This window comes from Anopheles stephensi, chromosome 2, assembly GCF_013141755.1.
Source record: "Anopheles stephensi strain Indian chromosome 2, UCI_ANSTEP_V1.0, whole genome shotgun sequence".
Classification (NCBI taxonomy): domain Eukaryota; kingdom Metazoa; phylum Arthropoda; class Insecta; order Diptera; family Culicidae; genus Anopheles; species Anopheles stephensi.
In genome coordinates, this window is record NC_050202.1 from 36,059,739 (window position 1) to 36,070,849 (window position 11,111).

The following is an 11,111-nucleotide window of genomic DNA, read 5'->3' on the forward strand; positions in this document are numbered from 1 at the left end:
CACGATTTGAAACACTCGAAAAGGTGTAATTAGCTAAAGAAAAATATTTTAAACAATTTTCTACTCTTACTTTGCTAAAATTCTTGATAGAAAGTAGTTAAATAATTAATTTTATGTTGATTGATTTCGTCGTCAATGCTGGCAGATTTTGACAGAGTGCTGTCAGTGTATGTCATTCATCAAAACTCACAGCTTAACGGATATGAAAAATTGGTCACGTTTTCGTCAACCTCATTGGCTGACAAAATGTGATAAATCAAACTTGATCAAGATAAAAAAATAATTCAAAAGTCAATATTTAATGTCAAAAGGAATCATTGCAATATTTTAACAAACAAATCGAAAAAATATGTTTTGGAGCGCCTAAAACGCATGTAGAATTGATGGCACTCTCCTATCTGTAAAATTACAAAGCATTCCAACTACCAATTTATAAAAACCAAAAATTTTATAAGGAACATAATAACATTTATTGCACTTAACTATAGTAATTTAAGACGCTTATTGCACAGTTTTTTCTTATCACTTTCGAGTTTTTTCTTCAATCGGGCCTCTTTTTTAGCTTTTTGTTCCGTTTCACGAAGTTCTTTGGCTTCTTGACGTTCCACAGCCTTTCGTTTCCGTTCTTCCTGCTTCCCAAATTTTTTCCTCCTCTTTGAAATTCATTTCTTGCCATCGTTCTCCGGCAGTCAAAACAGGGTAGAAACGTGATTTGTAGTTTTGGTGTTTCTGGCTTCGATGAGGTGTAGATGGTAAATCAAATACTTTTGTAAATTGCACATTTTCCTTATTAGTATCGTCATTTTCTTCCAGATCAGGCTCGGCAATATATTCTTCTTCCAGGCGCTCGATGCTGCAGCAATCTTCATTTGAAAGGTTTTACTAATTGTACTGCTCACTTGGATCGATGATGATGTGTTTTGTTATTAAATGTTGACTGTTTTGTTGGGTGCATACTTCGGTGGGACAATCTGCATCAACGGGTTCGATTATAAGATCTTCACTTACGAAGCATTGGAAGTTTTGATAGTTGGATACTGGTTCGCATCGAAAATCTTCTTCGATTGAACAGGCAATGAAATTATCTGGTGAATGATTGTGTGATTCAGATGATTCTATTTCAAAATGAGTTACATTTTCTGGATTTAATATATTTGAACCATTATCTTCGATTTCGGACTCTATCGACACATATGGCTTGATGCACTCCGTGTAAAAATATTTAATGCATCTTTCCAGGCGGGACAGTTTTGTTATGTCTTTTATGGTAATCCTATTTAATTTTTCTTGCTTATTCCAATCATGTCTAATGCGTGACATAATTTGTCCCACGGAATTGATGCACATTTTTTATCTACTTTAGGAGCGTGTTGCCGTTCTACAGGTAATGGGGTATTGAGCACAGGTATTGCCGAGGTGCAATCTTCTGTATTAAGGGAAGCATTTTGAACAGATGGTTCATGACTGTTTTGACTAGAGTGGGAAGGCAATTTGTTTAAACATTAGGTATAGTCTACGTTTTCTGGGGTAAACGGATATAACCCACAAGCACGGAATCCACTTTTTATGCTATTTGTTTTTACGCCCTGTTGCAAAGCTTTTTGTAGCATTTCGCCAAAATAGTTTAAGGTGAAATTTTGATTTGCATTTTCAAAACGCCATTGCTCTAATGCACCTCTCCATGCATCTTTCAGTGGTTTGAAAACTGCAATGTCTGCCGGTTGGGTAATGTGAGTTGTGTTGGGATATAAAGCTATTAAAATAATTCCAAGTGATTGGCAAACATCGGCAACTTCTATTGATTTATGAGATATATGGCCATCTACAAATAAAATAACAGGAAAAGTTACACCTTTCTTCACTAAACACGGATGAAACACTTTTTCTATGTACAGTCGGTAATTTTTAGAATCCATCCATCCACGTTCACTATGCCCCACACCCCATGTTGAAGGAAATCCTTGTAAAATGTCTCGTTTTAATCGCTGTCCCGGAAAGATAACATGTGGATCCACTGCAAATCCACAGGCGTTGAAGGAAATCATAACGGTAATGTTTTGCTTGGCTGGTGCTTTTTCGATTTCATACACATTACGGGATCCTTTTTGGGCAAGCACTTCTTTTGTTTTTGGATGCATGTAAAACGACGTTTCATCTCCATTAAACACTCTTGTTGGGTCTTTTAAAATATCACACAAGTCATTATCATTAAGCCACTTATAAACTGATGTAAACCATCCTATAATATCACATTCGCTAACTCTACTATTTGCAGATGACACTGATTCAGGTTTGCGAAATGAAATTGTAGAATTTCGCCTTAAAAACGCCTCAAGCCATTTCCGTCCCGTGAAACAGAAATGTACAAGTTGTAAATACGATGCATTATCCATTGAACAAAAAGCACTACCTGGTTGGTTATCCTTGAATGGCGTCGTTTTTCCATTGAGCGCAATGTAGTCCGCTATTTTCCGCAACAAATGGTTTCTTGTTACTGGAAAACCTCTTTGTTGCATTTGCACTATCCACATTGAAATAAGATGTTCCTCCACGGAGCTTAAAATAGCTTTCGGTCCATTACACGTTCCTAACTGCCACCGGGAACTTAAACGATATTGAATTGTTGTTCGCGGCACTTTAAATCGCTTGCAGGCATCAGATAACTTCACGTTTGAATGCTCGATTAAATGAATACATTCACGAATCGCATTCTCGTCGTAAAGTTTCGTTGGTAAAAGACTCGAGAAGGCCCCCCCCCTGACAAAATTTGTAAGGCGCTGTAGGATTTACGCCTAAAGGTATGCAATCCGCAGTACACGTTGCGCGAGCTTCACAGTGAGCTTTCAGTGTGCTTTCAGTGTGGTCAAAATTGGTTGAAGAAAGTCGAATAAAATATTGTTATTATTTGATTAAAACCCCCTCTCCGCTAACCCTACCATTCATTTTGGGTTACAGGGGCTTCGTACTAGTTTTCAGTCGCACTAGGGGTGAACAATCGGGCCTAAAACATGTACGGCGTTCTCGGACGGTAACGGAACAGTAATTCGATGAATACTTGTTACCTTGCATTGATATTCAGCAAAGGAGGAAACATAAGAATATCATAATCTCAAACCACTTGTTACAATGTATTGTATCAAGTTCTACTCGCTGTCTATTAACAGTATTAAGGAACAATGCACAATGTTTACATCAAATGGGTTTTGACCATACAGAAATCCCACCGTACAACAAAAATGACAGGCCACAGTGCTGCACACAAAAGATTCTAGGGGGGGGCCTTCACGAGTCTTTTACCATAATTTTCTGTGTCAACCCCGAATTTTTCCGCCCACCCGTTTCCGCCCCACCCGTGCCCAAAGGTGCAACTGAGTTGAATCTGAGTTGAATCACAAATATATTGTGAAAAGTGCCGGAAAATTAGAGGGCGACCCTGGAAAATTCGGAAAAATGTCGGTAAGTGTTGAGGACGAGGAGAAATAATTTTAGAAAGTGTCCCCACGAATTTCCGCCCACCCGTTTTCCCCCTGCAAACGTCAGTCCATCGACGCTGATTCAGATTCAGATTCAGTTTCGGCTCAAAACACTAAAAGTAGGCGGGAAAAGTAGAAAAGTGGCCGGGAAAATTCGGAAAAGTAGTGGAGGTGATAAGTCACTTGTCACCCGTCACTTGTCACTGTCAAGCTAAGAAACGCCGATCGGACGCCATTTGGAGGAGTTACGCCCGGAAAAGCGTCTTTGGGTTTTCCCAATTTTCCGGCCGCACCCCCCAACCCGACCCCTCCAACGACGCAGCTCGGCAAGACAAGGGGAAGCACATCACCGCGCCCCCCTACCGCCCACCACCACCCCCCCAGAACGGAAAAACCCTTCCAGGCGACGGTTTTTCCGAGTTTTCCCGGGAGAGGAGGGGAGATAGCGGTTCCAGATCTTCGAGGGAGTTGTTCGGGCGGGTGCCCCCCACTCACCCCCGTGGAAAACCGGACCGTTTTCCACCACCAGGCGGCGCTACAGCCGGAAAAGCAATCACCTTAGGAGTTTTCCGACCCCACCGGGAAAACGGAGCGTTTCCAAATAGGGGTTTCTTCGTGGGCCGAGGCCCGATTGGGTCGTAGAAGACCCCCCCGCAAGGGTTTTCCCCCACCCCCCCTCCCCGGAAAATAGAGTTTTTCCGGGCAGCCCCCCTTGCCACAATATCTGCTGCACCCATGCAAGTGGGGTATCAGTCAACGCGGCCCAGCGAGACCTAGCGAAGGAACATCAGCCCGCCCCCCTACCACCACCCACCACCCCACCAGAGCGAAAAAACCAGCTTTTCCTTGATTTTTCGCGTTTTTCCCGAGGAATGAGGGAAATTAGAGCTTTGCGCTCTTCAGTGGAGTTGTGCGGAGCAGCATCTTACACCTAGTCGCCGTTGGACCGGAGACGATTGGACGCCATTTGAGGGAGTTAGGCCCGGAAAAGCGCTTTTTGGGGTTTTCCCAATTATCCGGAACAATCACCGTCGAGGAGTTTGCCGCTTTCCTCGATGCTGTATACATCGAGGCCAGAGCTCATCCGCATGTCGTCTTGGCGGGTGACTTTAATGCCTGGCATGAGGATTGGGGTAGTGCCAGGACGAAGGAAAGAGGCGTTGAACTCGTGACTACCACCGCTCTATTAGAGCTTGAGTTGCTCAACCGTGGACGTAGGCCAACGTTCGTGGGCAACGGAGTGCTCAGCGAGAGCATCGTTGACGTCACTTTTGTTAGTCCTTTGTTAGCGCATCAAGATTGGAGAGTGTTGGATAATGCGTCGGCCAGTGACCATCGGTACATTAGGTTCACTGTTGGACCTAATGGCAACAACAGCAGCAGTACCAGCAGGCGAAACCACCAGCAGCCGTCAAGATCTCGTCAGCAAGCTGTTCCGAGACGTGCAGGTAAGATGTGGAAGACTCGGCAATTTCAGGTCGAGCCATTCAAGATCGCGTTGGACGCAGTCCGGTTCCCTGAAGCCGCCACATCACCGGAACAACTTGTAGCCCGAATATCCAGAGCTTGCGACGAGGTGATGCAACGAGTACCAGCCCCGTCGCACAACATCCGGCAGCTTTACTGGTGGACAGCAGAGATTGCAGCGCTGCGCGATGCTCTCCAGGCCGCTAGCGAGTACGCCCTCAGTCGGACAAATCCGGATGAGAGAGCCGCAGCCGCCGAAAGAAAGCTGGAGGCAAGGAAGGCTCTGACTCGAGCAATACGACGCAGCAAGGAGAATGTCATGGCAGATCTGATCGCCAAAGCCAACGACCACCTGTTTGGCGATCTATATAAGATCTTGAAAGCGCGTCTACAAGGCGGTCGTGCCCCGCCTGAATCAGATCCGGTAGTGCTGAAGAGGATTGTAGACGACCTCTTCCCACAACACCCGCCCTTCCGATGGCCTGCGGAAGGAAGCAGCACTACCAGCAACATCCAACCAGTAGCAGAGTAAGAACTGCTTACCATTGCGGGGAATCTCGCAACTCGGAAGGCGCCGGGATTGGACGGCATCCCGAATGCTGTTCTACGCACCGCCATCCGAGAACATCCTGCAGTTTTCCGTAGAGTGTACCAAGATTGTCTTGATCGGGGTATATTTCCCGCGGCTTGGAAGAGACAGCGCCTTGTCTTGCTACCTAAGCCGGGAAAGCCGCCTGGAGAATCCTCCTCGGTCAGGCCTCTTGGCATGATCGACGGTCCGGGGAAAACCCTCGAGAAACTGCTATTGGACCGGCTCCATGTCCACCTGGAGAACCCCGACGCTCCACGGCTCTCCCCAGCCCAGCATGGGTTTCGGAGAGGAAGATCTACGATCATCGCGGTTCAGCGCGTGGTGGAGGCTGGGCAACGCGCCATGCAGTTTCACCGGACGAACAACCGCGACAAACGATGCTTGATGGTGGTTTCTTTAGACGTTAGAAACGCGTTTAATACATCAAGCTGGTCGGCAACAGCAGCGTTTCAGCAGAAGGATGTTCCTGCTCAGCTTCGAGCGATACTGGCCAGCTGGTTCGAGGACAGGCAGCTCATCTACGACACTGACGATGGCCCAGTTACGCGGAGCCTATCTGCTGGCGTCCCACAGGGGTCCATTTTGGGCCCCACCTTGTGGAACGTCATGTACGATGGCGTACTGGGTCTTGAGCTGCCGGATGGAGTGGAGGTTGTTGGCTATGCCGACGACCTTGCGTTGCTGATACCCGGAACCACTCCACAGCAAGCCTCCCAGCTGGCCACCGCTGCAGTGAACACCATCAGCAGCTGGATGACGACGCAACGGCTCGAGTTGGCGCCTGCGAAGACCGAAGCCGTAATGATTTCCACCATGCGGACCGGTCCCGAGGGATACGCCATTGACGTCTTGGGCACGCAGCTGCGATCTGCGAAGACGGTCAAGTACCTCGGGATCATCGTCGACGAACATCTATCCTGGCGACCACACGTCGAGCACGCCTGTGCGAAGGCGCTCCGTGTGGCCAAGTCGGTCTCGCTGATGATGCGAAATCACAGTGGCCCGAAGTGCGCCAAGCGTCGTCTTCTTGTGTCAGTTGTCAATTCCATCCTTCGATACGGCGCTCCTGTTTGGCACGCAGCAGTCGAGCGCCAGGTCAACAGAAGGATGTTGATTCGCGCACAACGAGAGTGTCTGCTGAAAGCGGCGTTTGCATTCAGAACGGTGAAGTACGAGACACCTGCAGTACTTGCGGGTGTAATACCGATCTGTCTGCCGGTGAAGGAGGATGCTCGCTGTTACCATCGGCAGCACGCTGCAGCAGACACAGCCATCAGTGGGACACCAACAGCAGCGCAGATTCGGCTGGAAGAACGCCAAGCTACGATCCACGCTTGGCAGGAGCAGTGGGATGCTGACGCGGCAGCGCCGAATGCCTCACGATTTGTTCGTTGGGCACACTGCGTCATCCCCAACATCGAGCAATGCCACTCGCGGAAACATGGAGATGTAAACATCGCTCTGGCACAGGTATTGTCGGGACACGGTTTTTTCCGTGACTACCTGTGTCGCATGCGGTTTGCATCGTCCCCGGAGTGTCCCCGCTGCTCCCACAAAGCTGATACAGCCGAGCATGCCTTCTTCCACTGCCCAGCTTTTGCAACTGTTCGGCATCGGCTCCTGAATGGTGGAGGGTTCGAGGACCTGAACCCAGATACTCTGGCATCGTATCTCCTTCGATCAGAGATCGTGGAGCACCATCACGGAGCTGGCTGCAAATATTACCTCCACACTCCAGCGGCAGTGGAGTGAAGAACGTGCCAATTTGGCGGCCACAAATGCAGCAATCAGTCAACCGGAGGATCCGACAGCACGTCAGGCCGTGTTGACTGCCCGCAACCAACGGCGGAACGAAGCACGGCGTATGGCTCGTGCCGTTGCTCGCGAAGAGAGGCGCCGTAGAGGCCCTCTTCAATCGCCCCCGTCATTGGCGACTCTTGCGAGGCGGGTTTTAGTTCGTGAGCGGGTGCGACGCCATAGGGCACGAGTTCGACAGCAGCAACATCAGCGTGAGCAGGAAGAAGAGGAGGTGGCCTCTTCTTTGCCCGAACTGTTCCGTAGCAACGAGCTCAGAGGTGATGAGTCTCGGCGACAGGCTATGTCGTCGGATGAAGATGCCGCCGTCACCTCTGCTACAACATCCGGCCGCTAGCTGCGCAACAACATTCTCCATCAGAGTGGTGAGCCAGTCACCGTACAGCGCCAACATCAGCGACGTCCACTGGATGGCAAAGAGCGGAACAAAGGGTCCGAGCGTTAATGCCCGTTATAAGGGCCAAACCCCACCCTCCACTATGCCTCGCGGCGCTTTGTGGAGGGGATGCGGGCTGCGCACGTCGTGGGGTTTAGTCGGTAAAAATCCGGCATGCGGCTTCGATGGAGAAGCCGTATCTAAGAAGATTCCCCACGACGTAAAAGAAAAAAAAAGCCAGTTATCCCTGTGGTAACTTTTCTGACACCTCTTGCTAAAAACTCGTTATAACCAAAAGGATCGTAAGGCCAAGCTTTCGCTGTCCCGGAGTGTACTGAACGCCGAGATCAAGCCAGCTTTTGTCCTTATGCTCAGCGTGTGGTTTCTGTCCACACTGAGCTGACCTTTGGACACCTCCGTTATCGTTTTGGAGATGTACCGCCCCAGTCAAACTCCGCACCTGGCACTGTCCATGACGTGGACCGATAGGTTTGCCCAGATGTCTTCGAGCCGGGTGGTGGCCGGACCCGGGCGCGAGAGTGCGGGCGGCGCAAACGAGCGTGCGCAGCGCCGGCCACGCGCCCACCGACGTACGCGTGCTTGAACCTTGCGGGCCACGGCTCACGGTCGGCGGGGCGCGATGGCACGGCGCGCGTCGCTGCTACGACACCACGGCACGGCTCCCGGGAGGCGCCTCCCAGCGACATGGCTGGACGCTGAGCGAGAAACACGGCGCATTGGGCAGCTGCAGGCGGGCCGCCCGTCACGCTCCCGGCGGGGGAGTGAGTGACTGCAACGGCCCGGACCTGAGGCCCGCGCTTGTTCCACCGATCATGTAAGTAAGGCAACAGTAAGAGTGGTGGTATCTCAGAGGCGGGTCCGCACGAGACGGGCCCTCCCACGTATGCTGCACCTCCTATATCGCCTTACAATGCCAGACTAGAGTCAAGCTCAACAGGGTCTTCTTTCCCCGCTAGTGCTTCCAAGCCCGTTCCCTTGACTGTGGTTTCGCTAGATAGTAGATAGGGACAGAGGGAATCTCGTTAATCCATTCATGCGCGTCACTAATTAGATGACGAGGCATTTGGCTACCTTTTTTTTTTTTTGTTTACGGGGAGGGAACCTTCAAAAGGTACACCGTCACGGGGGCATGTCACGGCATGACAGTGCTCCCCGATCTGGGTTATGTGGGATTCACCGTGACACCAGGCCCGGTGGGACCTCACTAAACCACTCCTCGACCTGATCCGACCCCTGCCGATGCGCTGAAGTGCGAAGTACTCCATGTAGGGACGTGTGTGCTGTACACCCTTGCTGTTGTTGTTGTCCTAGTTGTCTGTGCTGCTGCTGCTGCTTCGCGTCTTCCTTCTGCCAGTGCTGCTCCAATCCGCTCGTCCGTTGCCGTAACTACCGGGCGGGTTTTTGCTCAAGCAAAGGCCCTGGTTACTCGTCGCTGCCGCTGCTGCATCCAAATTTGGTGTCCTATGTTGTGGAAAAGAGGAAGTTATTAGTGCCCAGCTTGCTCTCTCGTCCGCTGTCGATGTTGTCGCCGTCGTCTTGCCGTTGGCGGACTCTCCTCATTCCACCTCAGTTGAAGTGTTTTGAAGATCGTCCGAGCGGCAGTTCGAACCGCCTCCCATGTACTGCTGCTTGCACACATTTCCGCCGCTAGATTGTTCATCGTGAGGCGGGTGTGGCACTGCTGTTGCATCTCCTGCTGTGCCCGAGCGAACCGTGGACAGTGAAACATGACATGCTCGACATCCTCCACGGTGTTTTCACACACCGGGCAGTTTGGCGAGCCGTCCAGGATGCCTTTGTCGACGAAGTAGCTCCGGAGAAATCCATGACCTGTAAATAGTTGGGAAACGTAAAAGTCAACTTCTCCGTGCTTGCGATTCACCCAGGACATAATGTCTGGGATCATTCTCCTCGTCTTCAAACCCGGCGCTCTCTGTTGTTCTGCTCCAGCTGTCCACTGTTGCTGCCAGCGTCTCAGCGTCTCCTCACGCTGCCGTTCTCGTATTCCCGGTGCTGGACCGCCCCGCGCTGCCTTCTCGTCGTGGCAGCGTATGTCCTCCTCTAGGAGAAGAACTAACGGGATGGTACTAGCAACCACACAGGCGGCGTCGTATGAGGTCGTCTGAAAGGCGCTGGCAACTCGAAGCACCCCTGTCCGATGCGTTCTCTGGATCGTGGTGCGATGGATCTCCTTTTGAAGAAGTGACCGTCCCCACGCCGGTGCCGCATAGCGTACGATGCTGTTCCCCACGTTGACCAGCGGTCTCCTTCTGCTGCTCTTCGGTCCACATTTGTTCGGCATCAAGGCGGTCAGGGCATTCGTTATTCGAGATGCCTTGGTGCACACCTTCTCCAGATGCCGGCCGTGGTGCTGTTTGCGGCAGAGTTCGACCCCTAGGTACTTGAGCGATTCCTCCGAGTTAATCGTGTGCCCACCCGCAGTCAGTTGGCCTATCTGCGGGTTGTGATGGGTGCAGAAGATCATGTAGCCGGTCTTTTGGTGGGCCACCTGTAGACCAACTCCGCTCATCCAGCGCTCGATCGTCTCAAGGTTCCTCGTAGCATGGTCGCTGACTTCCTGCGTATCTCTACCGATGAGGGTGAAGGCCACGTCGTCAGCAAATCCGATGATGTCCGCCCGCTTCCCGGACAACTCCACACGGAGAAGATCGTCATACATGACGTTCCAGAGTGTTGGTCCTAAAACCGAACCCTGCGGAACACCAGCCGACACTGGTTGCGAAACCAGCCCTTCATCCGTCTCGTAGTGGAGTGTGCGATTGACGAAGTAGTTCCGCAGCATCGCCTGAAGGTACAGTGGCGTGTTTCTTCTCTGCAGAGCTTCTCCAATCGCTGTCCAGTTGGCCATGTTGAAAGCGTTCTTCACGTCGATTGTCACCATCGCACACAGTCGGTCGCCTTTGCGCTTCTTGTCCAGCGCAACTCTTCCGTTGGCGAGCACCCTGTTGATGGTGTCCATAGTGGAGCGTCCTTTCCGGAATCCATACTGAGCATCAGCCAGTCCTCCCGTGGCATCGAGATGATCCGTGAGCCTGCGCTGTATGAGTCGCTCAAGCACTTTACCAAGGACGCTTAGCAGACAGATTGGCCGGTACGACGACGACTCCCCGGGTGGTTTCCCTGCCTTGGAGAACAGCACCAATCGTTGCCTTTTCCATTCCTCCGGGAAGTGGCCGCAGTTAATGTAGTGCTGGAACGTTCTCCTGAAGACGCCGGGAAAAGCCTTCATCGCTGTTATCAGGGCCACGTTTGGGATGTTATCATCACCGGGGGCGCGCTGTGGGTTGAGCGATTTTGCAATGCTCACCAACTCGTCCTCAGTAACTGGATCCCGCTCCGAGTCCTG

General features: G+C 51.0%; 1 protein-coding gene across 1 annotated transcript; it reads right to left on the bottom strand.

Moving 5' to 3' along the window:
* Positions 1–503: 503 nt before the first annotated feature.
* On the bottom strand, positions 504–4,563 carry LOC118507920. Its single transcript, XM_036047220.1, has 2 exons — positions 4,540–4,563; positions 504–2,777 (listed from the first exon to the last, which is right to left on the bottom strand). The coding sequence occupies exons 1-2, from the start codon at positions 4,561–4,563 to the stop codon at positions 1,503–1,505; spliced, it is 1,299 nt and encodes a 432-aa protein (XP_035903113.1). The 3' UTR covers positions 504–1,502.
* Between the last annotated feature and the right edge of the window lie 6,548 nt (positions 4,564–11,111).

Coding starts and splice junctions, on each gene's coding strand:
- LOC118507920 (XM_036047220.1), bottom strand. CDS start 4,563: ATGCGGATGAGCTCTGGCCTCGAT. Junction 2,778..4,539: donor GGATGAGCTCTGGCCTCGAT/GTATACAGCATC, acceptor TAAATCCTACAG/CGCCTTACAAATTTTGTCAG.